This window comes from Giraffa tippelskirchi, chromosome 3 (genome assembly GCF_054371585.1).
Source record: "Giraffa tippelskirchi isolate mGirTip1 chromosome 3, T2T-mGirTip1v1.2.pri, whole genome shotgun sequence".
Taxonomy (NCBI): domain Eukaryota; kingdom Metazoa; phylum Chordata; class Mammalia; order Artiodactyla; family Giraffidae; genus Giraffa; species Giraffa tippelskirchi.
In genome coordinates this window covers 163,790,875-163,813,269 of record NC_137277.1, presented here as the reverse complement: position 1 = coordinate 163,813,269, position 22,395 = coordinate 163,790,875, and the positions used below count along the sequence as shown (strand labels likewise).

At 48.9% G+C, this 22,395-nt stretch overlaps 1 protein-coding gene across 1 annotated transcript; it reads right to left on the bottom strand.

The window, feature by feature from the left end:
• Nucleotides 1–1,552: 1,552 nt before the first annotated feature.
• Nucleotides 1,553–21,344, bottom strand: RUFY4 (RUN and FYVE domain containing 4). Its single transcript, XM_081576089.1, has 11 exons — nucleotides 21,299–21,344; nucleotides 21,087–21,193; nucleotides 19,314–19,439; nucleotides 18,859–18,965; nucleotides 18,435–18,578; nucleotides 17,915–17,984; nucleotides 16,088–16,735; nucleotides 15,254–15,360; nucleotides 7,184–7,330; nucleotides 2,220–2,330; nucleotides 1,553–1,655 (listed from the first exon to the last, which is right to left on the bottom strand). The coding sequence occupies exons 1-11, from the start codon at nucleotides 21,342–21,344 to the stop codon at nucleotides 1,553–1,555; spliced, it is 1,716 nt and encodes a 571-aa protein (XP_081432215.1).
• Between the last annotated feature and the right edge of the window lie 1,051 nt (nucleotides 21,345–22,395).

Below are 22,395 nucleotides of genomic sequence, written 5' to 3'. Positions count from 1 at the left end.
ACTATAGCCCACCAGGCTCTTCTGTCCATTGGGTTCTCTAGGCAAGAAGGCTGGAGTGTGTTGCCATTCCCTTCTCCAGGGGATCTTCCTGACTCAGGGGTTGAAGCTGTGTCTCCTGCATTGCAGGTGGGATCTTTACTGTTTGAGCCACCAGGGAACTCCTACTGAGTAACCATAATTTGGGTAAGACTTCTTGAGCAGTCAGTGTATATGATCTCATACCATGGAGCTATAAGAGTCCTCATCAACTGTCTTTAGTATTGAAGTCTAGCTGCATAAGCACTGTAGAGAGAGTTACCTAGACTCAGCCCCTTCTTCTGAAGTGCTCAGAACTTGGACCCACCAAGTCATCATAGTGGTTGGAAGGAAAGGGCAGACAGTCTCAAGGCTCCCCTCAAGCCCACCAAACCAGATGCCCTGAGAAGTAACTGGTACTCCTGCACCCTGTCAGTGAGAAGGTACGACATATTAATATAATCTCTTTGGGAAATAACTCTGCCATTTCTTAAAACTTAAACATATACCCACCATACCTTGTCATTTGATGCCTAGGTATTTACCCAAAAGGAATAAAGGCATATCTCTACACAAATATGTGTACACAGGTGATGAGAGAAAACTTACTTGTAATAACCTCAAATTGGAAACAACCCAAGTATCAGCAATAGCTGAATGTGTCAACTAATTCAGTATATCCACGCAGTGGAATACTACTCAACAGTGAGAAAGGAACTCTGGACCTCTATCATGATATGGATGATAAAATAATTATGCTGAAAGAAGGCAGATAATAAAAAGTGTATACTGTATGATTCTTTTTGTACAAAATTCTAGAAAACGCAAACTAGTCTCTAGTGACAGAAAGCAAGTAAGTAGTTGCCTGGGGATGGAGAGAGTTTGAGGGTAGAGACGACAAAGGGCACAAGGAAACCGGGGCTGATGAATGATGTGTCTATTATTTTGAATACAGTGATGGCTTCACAGTGATGGCTTCAGGGTGTATATTAAAGTCAAAACTCATCAGATTTTATGTAAAGTGTATTACATGTTAATAGTACCTGAAGAAAGCTGTTAAAAATAAAATACAACATAGGCCCCCAAAGCAGACTCCAGACAAGAAGCTCCCCTGCGTCGTGAAGGGTGGGCTGACTGAGGAATGAGTGTGGAGGGGAAACATCTGGGCCACCAGGTTTTATTCTTGGACAAGACATTCTGAGCCTGAAGGGACTTTAGACCAAGATGGTGCCCACTCTCTCATGTCACAGCCTGACAGCTGTAACAGGGACTGAAGGGACTTTAGACCAAGATGGCACCCACTCTCTCATGTTACAGCCTGACAGCTCTGCCAAAGTCACTCAGCTCATCAGTGGGAGATGCAGGGTTAGAACCTCTTTCCTGACTGCCACCCCAGCTCCTTCCACCTTCCACACCACGGTCTGTCCACTCAAGTGCTGTCTGCCTTAGACAGCAGGACTGGTCAGACCAGAGGGCCGGCAAGGGCCAAGGGGAGGGGTCGGGTGGGATGGAGCAGCCAGTCCTGGACGGGTCTCGGTCAAAGAACCTGGGCGTCTCTCCTCTGGGAGCAGGGTGGGCAGTGGCGCTCTCTCTTCTTGTAATCCACAGAGCAAGCATGGCAAACCAGGCCTCCACAGAGCCTGGGGAGCAGAGGCAGAAGAGTGGGTGCAGGTGGGTGCATACGAGGGATGGGTCATGAAGTTTGCGCATCTTTGTGTCTGTCTCTGCATTTCTCCTCTTCTGGCTGAACGGCCCTGGGTCTATCTCAGGAGGCCTCCTCTTTCCTAAAAGGTGTCCTGATGCCCCACCTCTCCAGGGTCCTCCAAGTGGCAGGTTCTCCTGATGGCCCACTGTCCTTTCTCTTGCTATCTGTCCTCTCACCATGTTCCCAGGGCAAGGTGAAGAGAGCAGCTTCCTTTGGACAGGAACTCTCTTCCCAGATAAGATTAGCTGGTCGATTAATCAGTCAGCTCCTGGAAGGGCCACCCAGTCCCATCTTGCAGAGGCCATTCCTTGTCTGCCCCCTTTCTACAGTTCTTGCTCATGTCTCTGCTAGGTATTGGATAAAATGAGTGGCCAGCTTCAAGTGGCCTTTCACAAATGCCTACTTCCTGTGTCGCTCCCTTCTCTGGAGTGGGCACGGGGCTGTGGGCTGGTGGAAACTGGGCTGTTCTAGAGGAAGGATTCTGTACCCCACCCGTTACCTGCATGGGTACCGCCGAGACAACCGGCCAAAGATCTTGCTGCAGACGACACAGCATCCAGGGGCCACGGAAGAGAGATGCTGGACTTTCTGCCACAGGATATCCTTCTCTCTGATGGGCAAGTGGTGGTGGGGACACACACGGATGGAGGGAGAGAGAGGAAGAAGATGATAGAGGAAGATAAAAAGATGGAGATGCACAGATAAAGAGACAGAAACAGACACACAGAGACAAAGAAGAGGGAGAGACAGAAAAATAGAGGAAGCCACACAGAGATATACACATAGAGAGGCAAAAAGATGAGAAACAGAGGAGCAGAAAGACAGAGACATAGAAATGGAGAGGGAGACAAGGAGGGAAAGAGATATAGGCACTCAGAGAGAGAGAGAGGAAGTCAGGAAGTTGGAGAGGGAGACAGACACACAGAGAAGGAGACAGGGAGATCATTGTGGAGGGAGAGAGAGAGACACAGGGGAAAAATGCAGAGACAGACACGGACAGAATCACAGAGAGAGAGAGAGACATATGGAGCAAGATGGAGAGACCAAGAAAGAGACGTAGTAAGGGGGAAAGACACAGACAAATGAAGAGACAGTGAGAGACACACACACATTAGAGATCAGCGAGTCTCCAGTTTTTCCAGGAGGATGGACGATGACACCCAGGCTCCCTTCACCCAACATAATCTTGACCCATTATTTAAGAATCTATTCATATCCCACCTCCTCCAAGAAATGCTCCCTGATCCTGGAAGCCCGGAGGGGGCTCTTGCCCAGCTTCCTATAGTATATAATGCCTATTATTTTTATTTGGCACTCACTCAATACAAACTGCCTTGTAGTTATGTATGTTCATGCTCCCCCAAAACTATCTTCACTGTTTTGTTTTTTTTTAAGAATGTTTAGGAATGTGGGTTGCTTAACATTTTTACCAAAATGACATGCACAGGCACGATTTAAACACTGAACAGTCCAGAAGGAATTATATCAAAAGGAAATCGATATACCTCCTTCCCATTCTCAATGGCAAACCACTTCTTACATCCTTTATGTTTTTTTCATTGATATTACTTCCATATTGAAGTAATATGCTCATATTCCTCCACCTTGATTTATCAAGAGAGAGTATCTTTCATATAGCTCCTTGATATCACAGGATACAGCTTATTTATTACCATCCTTACTAACTCCTTCTTCCTCTCATTGCAGTTTTATCTCCATTTTTGGTTCCTTTATTGGGTACTCCTGGAATTTTATAGAATATACCCACACATTTATTTCTCATTCATTCTATTAACTATAGACAGCATCATATGACTGCCATTCTGTAATAAGATGGTGTCAGCATCCCTTTTCTTCAGCGCTCCTCCTTCTCCACCTCCTAATTTGTCATCTACTCCTGCAACATCCAATATGGTGGCCAGTAGCCATATGCGGATATTTAGGTATATGTTTAACTTATTATTTTTATTGAATGAAAGATACTTTAAATTCTACAGTACTTTACAATTTTCAAAAGTTTCACATGCACGATAATCCCACAATAACTTCCTTTAAAAAAAATCCCTTATATTGCCCCTCCCTCCTTTCCTTTCTTCACTGGTAACCACTAGTTTATTCTCTATATCTGTCAGTCTGCTTCTTTCTGTTTTATTCACTAGTTTGTTGCATTTTTTAGATTCCACATATAAGTGATATCAGGTGTTTATTTAACTTAAAGTTAAATAAAGTTAAAACTTCATTTTCTCAGTTGCACCAGTCACATTTGAGGTACTCAGTCGCTACATGGGACTAGTAGCTACCATATTGGACTGGGCAAATGCAGAACATTTCCATCTTCACAGGTATTCCTCTTGAATCCTATTATATACTTGACACTGTTTAGGTAGTAACATTTAGGTTTGTTCTATATTTATAATTGTTTTCTCTGCTTTACCTTTAGATTGATTCTAACATTGAAAATAATCAATGAGCAGTATTTACATTATTAGACAATACATAAACATATTGCATCATCTGGAGCTGAGTTCTGTGATATTTCCTTTCTTGGAAATTTTTTGTTTTTCTGGAACTTTCTAATTACTTTTCTTTGCTCCTTGCATGACTTGCATTTAACATGGCCTAATCTGCACCCACCCCCTTCTTCATCATCTCAGATACTCTATTGAAGATTTTTCTCTCCTGAGACCTCCCTCCTGGGCCCTCCACACTTCTGCTGTAGTCTGAACTGACTACTTCCTGGGCTTGCTGCCCACTTGTCATCTTGGGAATTCCCTTCCCTTTCCTCATGGGCTAGAACTACTATTCCTGAGTTCCACATCTTCTCCTTTCTTAGCTTACTTCCTGTTTCTCTGGAGCACATCCTTAATTAACTTCTGAAGAAAGTCTGTGTGGGAGGTGAATTTTATGTAATAACCTGTCTATCTGAAAAATGTCTTTTCTCCACCACCTCCCCACTTGTTTCATAGTTTGGCTGGATGTAGAATTCGAGGGCAAAAGCCAGTTTTTCTTAGAACTTGAAAGCATTACACCATTGAGTCTTAACCATTGAACCCTACGTCACTGAACCCTTAAAATTTGTTGGGTTCTATTTCTTGGACCTGTCTTTTAGGATATTCTCCTTATCTTTGTTTTAATGAATTTTCATAATGATGTATCTAGATGTGGTTTACTCTGCTCTTTCCTTTATTATGCTGGCTGCTCAGTGAAATCATTAAATCTGAAGAACAACTCCCATCAGAACTGGAAAAGCATCTCACAGTTTTATTGGATAATCACTTTCTTTTTATTCTCTCCTTTTTTGGAACTCCTGTTAGTTTGGAACTCCTGGATTGATTCTCTGTGTTTCTATTTCTCTCATGTCTTCATTTATCTGTGCTTTCATTATGCTTTCTGAGAGACTACCTTATCTTTCTTTTCCAATCTGAGTGAATTCAAACATTTCAGTAATCATATTTTTAATTTCCAAGAATGTTTCTCATCTTTTGATGGTTGCTTTTCATAGCATCATGGACAATGGATCTTTTTTGTTTGTTTATCTTTGTCACTCCCCTTTATTTTCTAGGCTCTCCTCAAATGTCTGGGGATCCTCAGTTGTCATTTCATGTTTAAGAAAGAGGTGATAAAAGCTGTTAGAGCTCCAAGGCGTAGATGGGGATGACTGACTAGTAGCCTCACTTTAGGGCAGATTGGGCAGGGAGCTAGCTACCTGCCACTTCAACTTTTAATTATTTGCCTGATGATAGACCCCTCACTCTTAGATGTTCTGTAGTTGGGGAGGCAGGCAGAAAGTACTGTACATTGTACACTGCACAGCTGTACAGAGCAGGACGTAACTGCTCTTTCTAACGACTTTATCAATAAATTTTCCCAGTTTCTGCCCCTCATCTCCCTTCTGCCATCTGTGTTCTTGGTGTCTCTGGGCCCTGGAGTACTAACTTGGGCTAAATCCAGTGTCCCCTTCTCCACCTATTTTCTGGCTTCTGGAAATTAGCTATAATCTCTCACTTGTGGTTGGCTCCTCCACTTTCCTCTCTGTTTGTTTTATTCTTTTACAATCATTCTAGTGAGAGCTCAGGATAGAGGCTGGATAACGTGTGGTCACCTGATGTGAAGAACTGACTCATTTGAAAAGACCCTGGTGCTGGGAAAGATTGAAAGTGGGAGGAGAAGGGGATAACAGAGGATGAGATGGTTGGATGGCACCACCAACTCAATGGACATGAGTTTGGGTAAACTCCGGGAGTTGGTGATGGATAGGGAGGCCTGGCGTGCTGCAGTCCATGGGGTTGCAAAGAGTCCGACAAGACTGAGCAACTGAACTAACTAACTAACTAATTAACGTGTGGTCAGTCTACCATTTTGACACAGAAGTCAACCTTCTTGCTCCACCCTCCTTTCTTTTTTGGCTTAGGGCCATGTCTTCCATAATGCTTCTGGGAGGGACATTGTACTATGTGGTTTGGGACCTTGTGATTAATTTCTTTAGCAAATTAGGAAAAACATTTGTCTCTCTTGGTGAACTGGTATTGCTCCTTCGAATGGATGGTGAAACTTTCTGCATTTCTCTTTTTCATCCTGCTACCAAGATGTTCCGAGTTAAGTTTTAAACCTGACACTTCAGGAGTATCTTTTTCATCTTTCAGGAAATCTTCTATTTTTCTTTAACAATCATATGTATGTATATATATATATATCTCCCTCTCTCTATTCATATATGTCTTATTGTTAGCTACCTAAAATTCTTTTGTGAGATATATAGCTAATTTTTTTTAGCTTCTTCCCAGTTGACAGCTCCTCAGGGGAGATTATTCCTTAAATTCTTCTTTCTTTCCTGGCTGATCTCTCCTTTGTCTCACCTTTAATCACTTGGATTTTGTGTGAGAGGATGATCCCTCAGCAGCCTTCCAGTTCTAATGGAACCTGAGTCCAACAGTCTCATATTTTCTGAACGAGGTAAGGGTACAGTGTATATCTGGGAATTATCTCCTCACTGGACTGAAGGGTAGAAAGCAGGTTTTACGCATTTCCTCCTATCCTTCAGTGAGCTTAGTGGTTTGGGATGAATCCTGGCGAGCTCAGCCTCTGGAACCCAGGACAGCTGACCCAGGACAGGCCACAGACCCAGCGGTCTGAGGAAGTCCAGCAGGCAGGCAGGATAGGACATGAGATTACCCTCCAGTTAACTTCTGGGCTCCTTTCCCTTCTCCTAACCTTGGTTGGTGCAAGTGTTTGTGGAGGTTGGAGGGGGGCTTGCCTTAGAGGCAGAGGACTCTATGCAATTTGTACGCTGTGTGTCCTTGGTGGCCAAGTCAGCCTCTCTGACCCTCAGTTTTCTCATCTGTGACATGGGGACAACAGCAGAGGTGGCTGAAAGGAGGAAATGAGTTGGTATACACAAAGGTCCAGAGGGCATGCCTGATACCATGCCCTCTCCTGCACCCCACCCCGGGGTCCCGCCCTTACTGAATCAGCTCCAGCACCCGATTCTTCATGGCTCGGACCAGGTCCCGCTGCCCGCCAAGCTCCTCCTCATACACGGCGTCCTTCCTTTCAGCCTCCCGTTGCTTCTGCTCCAGCTCTGCCTGCAGCCGGGCCCTCTCCTCCTGACACCTGGGCACAGAGGAGGGCTGAGTTCTGAGGGGATGGCGCAGCATCTGTGTCTGAGCCGGGCTGAGTGACAGGAGCCCCACCTGGGAAGCTGGTGGTGCCCCTGCAGCTGAAGTGAACACACACACCATATATTCACAACACTGCACACACACACCACATATAACACACAACCACAACACATACAGGCACACACTACACTAGACACTACACACACATACACTGAACACACTCACAACATAGCACACACACACTACACAGTATACACACACACCACATAACACCCCACATACCATACAATCACAACATAGCACACACACACCACATATAACACACATTTGCAACACATACAGGGATACACGCCACACTAGACACCACATACACTACACACACTCAGAACACAACACACATACACTGCACACTACATACACACCACAAACCATACATTCACAACACAGCACACATATATCACATAAACACACACAATTGCAACACAAACAGGTACACACACAACACTATACACTACACACACATACATTGAACACACTCACAACATAGCACACACACACTACACACTGTATACACACACCATATAATACCCCACACAACACCCCACATACCACACATTCACGACACAGCACACCCATACCACATATAACACAAATTCACAACACATATAGGTACACACACCACACTGGACACTACACACACATAGCACACACTACACACACACACCCCATACACAACACCCCACACACCATACATCCACAACACAGCACACACACCACATACAACACACATTTACAACACATACAGGCGCACACACCACCCTAGATGCCATACATACATACCACACATACTCACAACACAGCACACACACACTACACATATACTGCACACATCACATATACCTATACCACACCCAGACTAGACATACACACTCACAATACAACACATCACACACATACAACTTGCACATCATAACACACATCACACACATGTACATAACATGAACACCACACACACCACACAACAAGCACATACTTCATACATATTCACAACACATCAGTTCAGTTCAGTTCAGTTCAGTCGCTCAGTTGTGTCCGACTCTCTGCAACCCCATGAATTGCAGCACGCCAGGCCTCTCTGTCCATCACCAACTCCCGGAGTCTACCCAAACCCATGTTCATCGAGTCGGTGATGCCATCCAACCATCTCATCCTCTGTCGTCCCCTTCTCCTCCTGCCCCCAATCCTACCCAGCATTAGGGTCTTTTCCAATGAGTCAACCCTTCGCATGAGGTGGCCAAAGTATTGGAGTTTCAGCTTCAACATCAGACCTTCCAATGAACACCCAGGATTGATCTCTTTTAGGATGGATTGATTGGATCTCCTTGCAGTCCAAGGGACTCTCAAGAGTCTTCTCCAACACCACAGTTCAAAAGCATCAATTCTGCGGCGCTCAGCTTTCTTCACCGTCCAACTCTCACATCCATACATGACCACTGGAAAAACCATAGCCTTGACTAGACGGACTTTTGTTGGCAAAGTAATGTCTCTGCTTTTAAATATGCTATCTAGGTTGGCCATAACCTTCCTTCCAAGGAGTAAGCGTCTTTTAATTTCATGGCTGCAGTCACCATCAGCAGTGATTCTGGACCTCCAAAAAATAAAGTCTGACACTGTTTCCACTGTTTCCCCATCTATTTCCCATGGAGTGATGGGACCAGATGCCATGATCTTAGTTTTCTGAACGTTGAGCTTTAAGCCAACTTTTTCACTCTCCTCCTTCACCTTCATCAAGAGGCACACACCAATAACTCCTACAACACACTACATACACTCACCACCCAACACACACATCACACCAATCAAAGCACTGTGTGACCTGACACCTACAGATTGACTTATCAACCGATCAAAGCAATGAAAACAGGGTCTAGCCTTGCATGTTCCTTTAAACAGAACAAGCCAATATTTTCAACTGTTTTCCTTCTTTCTCTCTCTCTTTAATATTTTCATTTTAAAATATAATTTTTTGGAAAGGCATGCTCATAATCCTGGCTGATCTCTGGGGGCAAGCGGGTGTCTGGGAACCCAGGCTGGATGGGCAGTGCCAGCTGAAAACAACTGTGGTGTTTGGAGAGAGCAGTAAGTGATGTAGGATTTGAAGTGACTTTTTGGCTTTAAAATATTTTGAAAAATTGCATTACATTGTCTTTTCAGTTAAAAAAAAAGTCATATTAAACATATGGCTTTCTTAAATTTGTTTCATTTTGGGCTTGGAAACTCCTCAGTTCTATTCTTGCCTTTTTCTTTTGTCTTAGTGGCTTCCTAGAAGTTTCTAAGAAATCTAATGGACTGGAAATAAAAAGGTCCTAGCTCCAGGCCCCCACCTCTTACTCCATTGTTCAGACAGGTGGGTGTTGTAATGGTGGTGTCTATGACCTCTGGATGTATGTGTGTGTGTGTGTGTGATTGTGTGTGTATACCCATGCCCCTAGGGGAAGAGGTTTGACAATGAATTGAATTATTAATTTAAGAATTTCTGCCATAGCATGCTGCAGGGAGGAAAACTGGGTGGGCCATGACATCAGACAGACAACAGTTAGCCACTGAAATCCAGAAAGGCCAGTCCCTGCAGCCGTAGGGAAGAGTGACTTAACAAACATTCGAGTCCTCAGTCTCTTCAGTTTCTTAGCATTAGGATTTCATTTTCCTAAGCTAAGTTACTTGCCCAGTGATCCCAGGGTCTCTGGTGTGGGCAGCGCAGGCCCTAATGTGACCACTGCGGTTAGTCAGTGTCTTTGGGGTTAGAGGGAACATTTATTAAGCACCTGTTATTAAGTCACTTCAGTTGTGTCTGACTCTTTGTGACCCTATAGACTGTAGCCTGCCAGCCTCCTCTGACCATGGGATTCTCCAGGCAAGAAATTAAGCATCTACTGTGTGTCAATGACTGTGTTAGGTGCCAGGACTACAGCAATGCCTAAGGTTCTTGGTGGAGCTTATAGCATGTTTGGGGAGAAGGCACTGGAGACCCACTCCAGTACTCTTGCCTGGAAAATCACATGGACAGAGGAGCCTGGTAGGCTGCAGTCCATGGGGTCGCTAAGAGTCAGACATGACTGAGCGTCTTCACTTTCACTTTTCACTTCCATGCATTGGCGAAGGAAATGGCAACCCACTCCAGTATTCTTGCCTGGAGAATCCCAGGGACGGAGGAGCCTGGTGGGCTGCCGTCTGTGGGGTCGCACAGAGTCGGACATGACTGAAGTAACTTAGCAGCTTAGCAGCATAGCATGTTTGGAGCAGTGGTCAAATGAGTGATGGACCAATAAGATAATTAAGTGTGTGACAACGACAAAGGAGGGGCAGAGACGCAGAGCTGAGGGAGCACTCAGGAGGTCTTCTTAGACAGGGTGACCTTTAAGCAGATCTGAAAGACAAGGAAGCAGCCTTGCAGAGCCAGCGAAAGGGACATGCCAAGTTCTGCAAGTTGGGAAGAACTTGGCTTGTTTGAGGAAACGAAAGAAGGATGCGTGAAACTATTGGATTGGCCAAAAAGTTTGTTTGGGTTTTCTATAAATTGTAACAGGAAAACCCGTATGAGCTTTCTGGCCGACCCTGTATAGGGGTCGGGCTGGAGTGGGGCAGCAGGAGGCGAGGCGGGAGGTAGACAGTGTCCTCAGTGCTCCAGGAGGAATGGACTTTGATTTCAGTGCCATGGAAACCACTGCAGCATTTTAAGTATTTAAGGGCTTCCGTCATAGCTCCGTCCGTAAAGAATCTGTCTGCAATGCAGGAGAATCGGGTTCGATTCTTGGGTCGAGAAGATCCCCTGAAGAAGGAAATGGCAACCCACTCCTGTATTCTTGCCTGGAAAATCCTATGGACACAAGAGTCTGGCAGGCTACAGTCCATGGAGTCACAAGAGTCGAACACAATTTAGAGACTAAACTGCCACCACAGACACTCCTAGGGCAGGAGGTGTCCTCTCTTAACACGGAGGGAATTAAAGTCTATTGAGAATCTACTATGTGCCTGGCACTGAGCTTAGTGCTTTATAGCCTTGTTTCATTGAACTTTCACAAATTTATGGGACAGGTGATATGATCATCACGTTATAGGAAAGAAAACAGACCTTCAGAGAGGGAGTAACACTTGCCCGGGGTCACACAACTTGATAAGTGGAAGGAGCAGAAATCTGAGAGCGGGTCTGCTCAGCTCCTATCTCTTCTTGCCTCCCAACACTTGCATGCATGCAGGGCCCTGGTCACCAGAGTCTGTGGCACCAGGGCTGAGTGGACAGCAGGTAGAAGAGTGTGATGCATCCTTACGGTCCTGCAGTAGCCTCCGGGGAGCTCAGTGCTGCCACCCAAGATGGGGGGAAGATGGGATATTTACCTAGTTTCCCATTTGAAGACCTTCCACTCGTACCTGTCCTAATCCCTTCTGCTTTGAGGTCTAACCCAAGGGGCAGATCTGCTTGGAAAGAAGATCTCACAGAGCATCTAAGCTGGAAGAGAGTCAACTATCTCCTTTTGCAAATCAGGGACCTAAGGCTGAAGAGGGAAGGCCAGTGTCCCAGGGCCACACAGTCAGAAAGTGAGGGAGCGGGTATGGAAAGCCCATGTGTATTTTTATAGTCCTGGGTTGGCCTGCTCTGGGGCCTGCTGCATCTCCCCTGTGCATCTAGCCTGGGGCTCTGCACCCTGCCCATCCTGAGTCCATTCTCCCCACCAGAGCCAGAGCCATCCTTCAGAAACCCAATCGGACCATGAGACCCTTCTGTTCATGACCCTGCTTCTAGAGCATGTGGAGGTCTCTGCTCTAGCCACACGCCTGCTTGTCCCCAAGCTCACATATCCTGGGCCTTTGCATCTGCCAGTCCTCCTGCTTGCAGGACTGCTCTCGAGATACCTGGTCCAGCTTTGCCTGTGGTTGGAATTTCTGCTCAAATGTCACCTCTTCAGAGAGTGCTTCCCTGACTCCAATTCTAGATGATTCTCTTCTCTCTCTCTCTGGCCCCTGCAGGACCCATGACTATCTAAAATTGTATTTCTATTTGTTGATCTGTCATCTGTCTCTGCAGGCCTCTGAGAGTAGATGTGCCTGTCCTGTTCCCTGCTGTGCCCTCCCTGCCCGTGGCCACAACAGAGGCAGAGCGAATATTGTTCACTCTAATTTTTCACTCTCTGCCTGGGCCCCATAGCCCTTCTCACTGGTGGTGACATACTGTCACCAGCTTGAAGCCCATGGCTGCTTTCCCAGGGATGCGTGGTCTAAGTTCCTGGCTCCCAGGAGGCAGGGGGGCACATTCTTGTCCCGGCCTCAGAAGCTTCTGTTACTCTCCACTCGCCTTCCAGTGACTCTCCAGTGGGTCCTCTGGCCCACCTTCTCTCCTCCACTCCACTCAACCACCCGTCCAAAGCTCCACTTCGTGTCTAACAGGGGTCTCGAACTTGGCAGGCTCCAAACCCAACGCCTGAGCTGTCCCCGCCGGCTGGCTCCTTCACACAGTGACTCTAGCTTTCCAGTTAGTCAGGCCGAAGGCCTGGAGTCATTCTCGACTTCTGTCTTTCTCTCTCACCCCACATCCAGTCCCTTGGGAAGCCTGACTTCAGGATCCAGCTGCTCCCTGTACCCCCATCACCGCTAGTATATCCCAGCTCCCCTTCCTTATCGGTCTCCCCACTTCCAGCTTGGATCCCCTGGAGACTAGCTCTGTGGAGCCAGGGGCATGAGTCCTTGAAGACATATGCCAGCCTGGAACAGGCACACCCACGCAGACAGAGGGCAGATTAGTGGTTGTCCAGGGCTAGGAGGTGGAGGAGGGGGGTTGGGCAGTGTCTGCTAAAAAGTACCAGGTTTCTCTTTGGGGTGATAAAAATATTCTAAAATTGATCGTGGATGCACAACTTTGTGAATACACTAAAAACCCCTGAATTGTTTTTTAAATGCAGAGAAACATATTTTTAATAAGCAGAGTTACATCATGTCCCTCCTTTGTTCAGGAGGCTCAGTGGTTCAAAGTCATGCCAAAGTCAAGGTCCTCTGATGACCCACTAGAGTTTCCCATTACCCACCTGACCTTTTCCTCATCCTCTCCCTCTTCCCCACCACTGGGGCTATAGTGGCACTCCTGATGCCATGCTTATTCCCATCACAGGGCCTTTGCTCCTGCTGTTCCCTCTGCCTGGAACGTTCTTCTATTACATATACAAATGGCTCCTTCTCACTTCCTTCAGGTCTTAACTCAAACTTCACCTTTCTAGGGAGGCCTCCCCTGGTGAGGCCACCTCATTTAAAATATCACCCCTGTTACTCCCCATTCCTCTCTCCTGTTTTAGTTTTTTGCTTCTTAGAACTCATCACAATCTGACATTCTTGTATTTAGACTGCCTCTCCCACTGGTGTGTAAGCTCCACAAAGGCAGGCATTTTGTGTTTTATCCTTGAAAGTATCTTCTGTCTGTCTGTCTGTCTCTTTTCCTGTTTGTCTCTCATCTTCTGGTTCCCTGTCGTACAATCTCTCTTTCACCCTCTTGATCATCATAATTATAACTCTCATAGCACATAGAACAGGCCTGGCACAGTGTGGACATGTGGAGTGTTTGTGGAATGACTAGGTGATGGATGGGATAATGGGGGCAGGACAGGTGGCTGTGAGACAAGGGCTTGCCCAGCCTCAGGGAGCAACTGGGGCTGGGTGATCTTTCCAGAACCTCCCAGCTTCTCCCTGCAGCCTATCTTGGTCCTCAGAGATGGCCTTGGGTGGGCAAGGTCCCTGCACTCACTTAGGGTCTGAATCATGGGATACTTTGCTGAAAAAACACACAGGACTCAGCTGAGCATCTGGTGGTAGGAGTCCCTGGGGACCTTTTGGGGTTGGCTCCTGGGTCCCAGGCCTCTCTGCGCCTGTTAAGCAGTCAGTAGATGGCTCTGTGATTCATTGTGAATCACAGCTACGCAGGCTCCCCTGGGTTAGGGCAGGTGTCAGCCACGTGGGAGAGGCAAGGCCGGCGGGCAGACTGAGGCACACAGACACCAAGGGAAAGACACATGGTGAGACTGAGTCAGACCAAGGATGAACATCGCGTGGTGTCATAATTTAAAAATAAACTGTGACCAAGAACCTAAGAAAATGAAAGGCTGAGGAGGAAAGCAGAGACAAATGTGCACTTTAGACCCCTGAGGTGGATGTGATGATGGGAAGACGAATGTGCTGGTTGCTAAGAGAGGGAGAGATGGGGGGATTGATACACAGGCATAGGGGATACTGGCCTTTAGCACACTGGTTCTGGAGTCAGCTGCAGGGTCTGGATCTCAGCTCCTCTACTACCTAGCTGATGTTGGGTGAGTTGTGTAGCATCTTGGAGCCTTAGCCTCCTCATCTATAAAACGGGGGTTCTTGAAGGACTGATCTCCTGAGGTTGTTAGGAGCAAGCACCTGGAAGAATGCCAGGGATGTATGTGCTCCGTGATGATAGTTATGATTACAGTGATCAAGAGGGTGAAAGAGAGATTGTACAACAGGGAACAGGAAAAGGAAAGGCAAACAGAGGGAAAGAGGGAGACAGAGAGAGAGTGGGGCAGGAATGTGGTGGACAGGGGGGCTTCGTGGATGGAAAAGAGAGAGGGGAACCTGGAAGAGGCAGCACAAAGTGGCAAAGGGGAGTGTGGGAAGGGAGGGACGCATAGTGCTCTCCTGGGGTTACTTAGGGAGGTCAGTGAGAGAGGGGGCTGGCAAGGTGTAGCAGGAACAATGCTCTGTATACCTCAGCACCCTGAAGTTGTGCCTGCACCCAGCCTGGTACATGGGAGGTGCTCAGAAGATGCTTGCTGGTGTGACCGTGAATGAGAGCTTTCTGCCCCGAGGTCTTCCAGCTCCCATACCCGGTTGTGATGCTGGTTGCCTAGGTTACCTGCTGAGCTGCTCCTGCAGTGCCTTCAGCTCCCCTTCCTGCTCCTTCAGCAGCTGCTCCTGGTGCTGGGCTTGCTCCTGGGTTTTCTGCAGCTCATGTCTGAGGCTCTGAGGGCAGGGAGAAGGTGAAAGGAAATGGAAGCTGAAGGAGGAGGGCAGACCCCAGCCCGGGACTTGAGCTGGCAAATACCCCCATGAGACCCCAGGTGATTGGAAACAGCCCTTGGGTGGAACACAGGACTGGGGACAGCTCTGGGAGCTGTGGTGCCTGGCTGTGCCCCTGGGTGAGCCTGGAGCCATGATTTCTTCCTTCACTAAAAAATCCAAGTCACTGATGGCAAGTATCTGGAAGCCTCTGCCTAGGGAGGATGCTGGAGGAAGGCTTGAAAACAATTTGGGTGACCTCGAGGAGAAGCAGCCACAGGAGCAACGAGGTGGGTGGGGCCTGCAACAGCAGAACTTAGATATTGGGAAGAAATCTGCCAATAAAGAGGGTTATGGAACTTGAGGACAAGCAACTGCCCTGAAGAACTTTTGGGAAGGGATTGCAAACTCAGATGCCTACAGGGGCTGGGCAGGTAGCATGGATGAACAATTTAGACCTGGTGTGAGGCAATAAGGAGAGGTGGGGATTGTGATAAATTGAAGAATGCATGTTCTTCATGTGATGAATCAAAGAACTTCAAACGGTATCCTCAAATCATAACGGTTCTGTGTGGACCAATACAAATTAGTCTATGGGCTGGAAGGGCCCAGGGCCACCCTTGAAGACACCCGCCTATGGGCCAGGTTAGAGCAGGGAGCAGAGACAAGTACAGAGCTCAACTGTTCTCACCTTGACCACATCCTGCAAGGCCATCTCTGCTTGTTCCTCCCTCCTGATCACACTGGTCACTCCTGTCTGCTCTTGAGGCTTCTCTGCAGTGGAGTCTTCCTCAGTTCCCAGGCCCTGAAGGACCCAGAGCTCCCCTGGGATACTAGGCACCTTCCCATCCTGCTTACCCCATGACACTACATCCTCTATTGTCCCTCTGGGGCTGGAGGCCAGCAGTCTGTGGATATGACTTCTCTCTGCTTCCCCTTCATGAGTGCCCTCTGTTGTCCTCTGGCCCTCCACACCCAGCAAAGCTCCCTTGCCCTCAGCCTCTGACCCTATCACCTCCTTCAGGGCTCCTCTGGCCCCCTCCCCCTGTCCCTGGATGGTGGGTGTTGAGTCCTCCAGGCAGATCCCTGTCCTTGGAGCTCCTTTCTCCTGGTCTTGCTGAAACTCCTCCCCCTCTAGTTCCCACATGCTCGGGGGGGATCCAAGGCTCCTGGGATCTTCCTTCTTCTTTTCCAAAAAGTGGGGATGACGCCTGTATTGCTGGGACCTGGGAAGTCCAGCCAACCCGTCTTCCCTGGGTGCATCTCGCAGACAGCTGGCTTGGCTGGTGTGCAGCTCTTCCAGGTGGACTTCTGTGGAGTTCCCATATGTGGCTGATATCTGCAGAGAAGCCCCAAACCCATCATCACTCTCAGCACCAGCTCACCATCCTGGTGCATGGGAGAAGCCACAGCCTTAATCTAGTGTGTTTGCTAAATATATGAATTCCTGCATCCTCCTACTAGAAGTCTGATTCAGGAGATTTGGGGTAGGGCCCAGGAATCTGAGTGTTGACAACCTCAGGTGACCTGAGGCCTGGGCTTTCATCTGATCAGGGAGCAATAGTGCTTCTCAATGCCCTTTCCTTCCTCACCTCCAGTCTGCATCTTCCTCCCTCCTTTACCTCCATCTTCTGCATCTATCTGATTCCCCCTAAGTCCTTCCCACAACTTTCCTCTGATCTTCCCCCCTTGAACTTGACTTCTCTGTGTTTCCTTTTTCTGATCTGTAAAATGGGAATAAAAATATCTCCTTACAGGGTTGTGTTGAAAGCTTAAATAGACCAACAGCTCCTAAGAGTCACCTCTGTTAAGAAGCCTTCTCGGGGCTCCTGTGTTCCCAGGCATGTCTGGTCACTGCATTTAACTTTTGTTGCAATGTGTTCCTCTAGGGTCTGTCTCCCTGAACAGATCTGGAACTTCTCAAGGTCCGAGACTGAGCTATAGTATCTGCACCCGGGTCCTGGAAGCTGGCAGGGTGGTGGTGCAAAGTAAGCCCATGGAAGGATGAGAAACACAAGCTATTGCCCAGTGGGTGTGTAGCAGGAGCCTTGCCCTGCACTGCACCTGGGCTGATGCATCGTCACAGCCCCCGCCCCCACCCCATGAGGCAGAACAAGTTTTGTGCCAAGGACTATAGTTAGTAAAGGATGGAGCTGGGGTATGAAGCAGGCAATCTGGCTCTTTAGTCACTCTGAATTGAATTGACATGTTTGCAAACTGTCCAGCAGAGGTGGTTTCCTTGGGCTGTTTCCCACAAGCTTCCAGTCACCCTCCCCAGGCTTCCCTCCTCCCCGAGGCCCACAATGGCGCCTGCAGGTGCTGCCAGTGGTTCCTTTCTCTCCCTGGTAGATATCCTCACCACCTGAGGAATGTAAGCCTATGCTACTGTGGCTCCCGAGGTCCACATGTTGGCCTCTCCATCTTTGTCCAGCTGGGTTAGAGCTCAGTTACTTTTCAACCTGGGGGTCCCAACAGAGATAGAGAAGAGGTAACTAGAGTGAAGGTTGGGAAGAAGCACCTCCTTTGGAGAATCTTTGGTCTTTCTGGGTCTTCTTCCCTGGGCCTGGCTGGAATTGGAGCAGTGGGACCTGAAAGTGAAAGAAGCAGAGAGATGCTAGGTCTCTCTCCAGCAGTGGTCTTGGTCCTCAGATGCAGGATACCTCATCTTGCCAGCCACCCATTCATCCCCTGACCCTCCCGCGTTCCTGCCTTTTCACCCTGATGCATGCATTCCTTCTGTCCATCTACCCATGCATCCCACCTTCCATTCATCCTTACATTCCATCCCAACATCCATTCATCCTTCTAATCATCTACCCCAACAATCCAGGAACTCTCCCATGCAGCATCATGGGACATCCTAAGATGACACTAAGAAGACAGAAGTCTAGGGAGGTGGAGAACAGGGAGTTCAGGGAGTAATAAGGGAGGGAGGAAAGATGGGGCCAGGGACTGAGGGCTTAGGGTTAGTTTGGGTGGGTAGTGGTACTGGGAGCAGGCATTGTAAAGAAGCTCCCCTCCGTGCTGCCCCCACTCACTCTGAGAACATGGGCCAGGCCCCATCCAAGTCTGGCCGCTGCAGGTCCAAGTCGAAGGTCATCCCGTTGAGAGCATAGAGGGAGTCCAGGATGTCTTCCCGGAGCTCAGAGCACACCAGAGGGCTCCGGGGGCCATACCACTCCCTGTGTTAACAGTGATCCAAGCCCTTGGCCTTTGGTTCTGGTGCTATTGCCACCCCCGACCTCAGAGAATCCACGTCCACTGCACACCATATTGGGATGGTTCTGCAGAACAGGGTTATGGCCCCTGGGGACCAGGAGGCCCAAGCATCATGATGCTACCAGGACTAGGGCTCTAACTTCCCCCTCTGCCCTTTCTTCCTTGACTTTCCCTTTACAACCCTTCCTTTATTTGTCCTTGATATCAAATCATCCTTTTTGGGATAAAGAGGCTCTTACCCACCTGGTAAGCTGTGGGTTCAGGAGGCAGAGCTGCAAGGACTCGGCCAGTTGTCCGTGGGCAAGGCAGAAGCGGATGAAGGCCCGGCCTTTCCCCAGCGGAGTCTTCAACTGAGAATGCATAGGGGACGAGTGGCTAGATGGAGGTGTTAGGACAGAGGGAACTCAACCAGGACAGAGGGAGAAAAGATGGAATGACTGCATGGTTGATGAGAAAGAGTGTTCTGGTACTCAAGTCTGTGGGAGGAAAGAGAGTGCCCAGAGGGGTGCTGAGGGCAGGGCTAATGACAGGTGGGGAGCCGGTGAGGGCTCCTGTGGTCAGGGGAGCAGGGATGGGTGAGAAGGGGGACCTCGGGCAGGGCTGTGTCCCCTCCAGCCCCCGAGCCATCTTTGTCAAGGGCCTGGGGGCAGGACCCTACCATGCCAAGGCTAGCCTCCCTGTCACCTGGCCCTGGATACCTTGTCCTGTGAGTGGACGAAGCGGATTGGCTCTGTGTTCCCTCGCTGCTGCCACAGGGCTGTACAGAGGAAGTCCCAATAGTCTTTCCGAGGCCTCAAGAAGCTCTTCTGCTCTTTCTGGTCAAACTGGGAGCAAGAAGGGGGAAAGGAAAGTGTGGAAAGTCTTCCTGCCAGAACCTGCTCTGCCATCCAGTGTGCTGAGTGGGCACGTGGTGGCAGGGAAGGGGCTCGTGCAGACAGAGCCAGCTTAGGGTCCTGGTCTGCTCTCACTGGCTGTGTGACCAGGAGCAAGCTGCTTGATCTTTCAGAGCCTTTGATGTTCTCATTCATTCATTCATCCCAGAAGTACTTATTGAGCACTTACTATGTTCTGGGTCCCATTTTAAGCCTTGGGGATACAGCAATGAACAAAGTGAATAAGCAAAACAGATAGTACATTATATTGCACTGACTGATAAGGAGAAAAAATAAAGCGGAGAAAGGGAATGGAAAGTGTGTGGTGTGTGCATGCATGTGTGAGATGTGTGTGGGGTGTGTGAGTGTGTGATGTGTATGTGTATTGTGTGTTAAAAATGTAGATTAGGGTGGCTCAAGAAAGCCTCACTGAGGAGGTTTTACTCAAGTCCAGATCTGAAGGAAAATGTGCCATCCAAATTTCTGGGTGAGGAGCATTCTAGGCAGAGGGAACAGCAGGTGCAAAGGCCCTGAGGCAGGTGCTTTCCTGCTGTGCTTTAGGAAGAGGCAGGTGTGACTGGTGTGCAGCACCTGAGGGGCAGACTGGCAGGAGACCATATAGGCACACAACATACACCACACACAAACAAACCTCACACATACATCCACACTCACACCATACACATGTACATGCACGTTGTCAGAGAAGGAGGAAGGGGATGTGTGTGGGGGGTTGGTTGGGGATGGGCTGGTCAGCAAGCACCACAGGGGGTTAGAAGAAAAATTAAACAAGAAAGAAAGTGAAAGTTGCTCAGTTGTGTCCAATTCTTTGCAATCCCATGGACTATAACCCGCCAGGCTCCTCTGTCCATGGAATTCTCCAGACAAGAATACTGGAGTGGGTTGTCATTCCCTTCTCCAGGGGTTCTTCCCAATCCAGGAATTGAACCTGGGTTTCCTGAATTGCAGGCAGATTCTTTACCATCTGAGCCATCAGGGAAGCCCAAATTAAACAAGGCGGGCATGTAAAAGGTTTAGCTGGCCACATAGTAGGTGCTCAATAAAAGCGAGTGCTACTGATGATAGGAGCTGTAACCAGCAGCAAGGATGGCCAGCCCGGGCACATCCATGCCTCTGAAACTTTTGTCTTTAGGGCAGGAGCCTGCCTCCAGCCCTGCCCAACCCTACCCTAGCCTTGCTCTGGTTCACTTCCCTCCAAGAGTGAGGTAAGATGTCTGGAAGGATTTGCCAGTTGACAGAGAGGAGGCCCCAGTGGCTCAGTAGTAAAGAATCTGCCTGTAATGCAAGAGACATGGGTTCGATCCCTGGGTTGGGAAGATCCCCTGGAGTAGGAAATGGTAAACCACTCCAGCATTCCTGCCTGGAGAATCCCATCGACAGAGGAGCCTGGTGGGCTACAGTCTGGTGGGGTCGCAAAGAGTCGGACACAACTGAGTGTGCACGCACAGTCACAGAGACGAGGTAGTGTGTGGTAACAAAGAGTGGCAGGGGCTCTTCCTTCAGCGCCTGGGAAAGCTCATTTGGTTACTGGTTATTGGGACCTGGAGAGATGGGAGAGACGGGGAGGGGAGGACCTACCTGCAGCAGAAGCTCCAGGCAGCCACAGAGTCTGTGCAGCTCAGCACTGGCATCTGTCACTGGCTGCTGCCCGGCCCTGTAGCCCTGAAGGATGGCAGAGACAGCAGCTGTGGGGAGGATGGTGGACGTCAGACCTCAGAGAGGAGTGGGGCTCCCGAGACCCCTCACCTCTCCCCAAGTGCCGTCCCAGAGCTCTCTCTGGACACACTCACCCTTCAGGTCCCTGGTCATCTTGAGGACAGCCCCCTCTTCCGCCATGAGTGTCTGAAGGACGTGATTCCTTATGGTCTAGAATCTGGCCTGGGAAAGAGCCTCCGGTTACAGCTGCCCAGCGCTCTCCTCATACAAAGGAAGAATCGGAGCCTAAAGAACAATGTGACATTTCTGGGGTCACACGGTGAGTCCACTGGTAGGAGAAAACCCCAGCTCCTTCTTGCGAGGCAGGGTGGGAGGAGGATGGTGGGGTTCCCCCACCCCCACAGGGAGCCGTTCCTGGGAGGCAAGTACTGTGCCTTTGCCTGATACCCTTGTCTCACTCAGTCCCCACAGTAACCCTGGGAGGTTATTAACTCCATTTTATATAAGGAGAGGGGTCTCAGAGAGGGTGTTCTATCCAAAGTCACCAAACTCTAAGGGATGAAGCTAGAATTTGAACTCAGGTCCCTGTGCCTGCAGGGCCCATGTTCTCAACCCTGACTGGCCGTGAGCAGTCCTATTAGGTCTCATGTGTGCAAGCCATATGGATGCTGGGCTGAGGGAGTGAGGCCCCATTCCCCACAGGGGGCCTTGCCCGAACAGTCATCATACTTGGGACACACATTCATCCTCTCCTGGGCCCCAGCTGAGTGGAAAATGTGTGTTCTTTGAGGAAAAGGAGGCAGGAGGCAGAAGCAAGGAAAGGCCCCAGAGTGGGGCCTGGGCCAGAATGCTGGGGTGTGGGGTGTGGGGTGTGGGGAGCAGGGTTTTAATCCTGCTGCTCTCTCCCCAGGGAATCTTGGCCTGTTCCCCCCGACAGTGGGTCCTGGGGCTCATAGAGGAATAACGTGGCCCCTAGGGCTCGTGGGCTTATTCTCTGAGCCTGAAGTAAGGACAGGCACAGGATGGGAAAGCCAGGTATTCTGCCTCCCACGCTGTGGTGGCTGGAATTTGGGGGTGAGAGGGAGTGAAGGAGTGCTGGGACGCAGAGGAGGGGAAGGGAAAAAGAAACGAAGGGAGGATGAGGGAGGCTGGGGGGATGGCATTCAGGGAGCATGGTGCTGAGAGTCAAGAGACCTGCTCCCCCAACCCGGCCCTGTTGCGAGCTCACTGT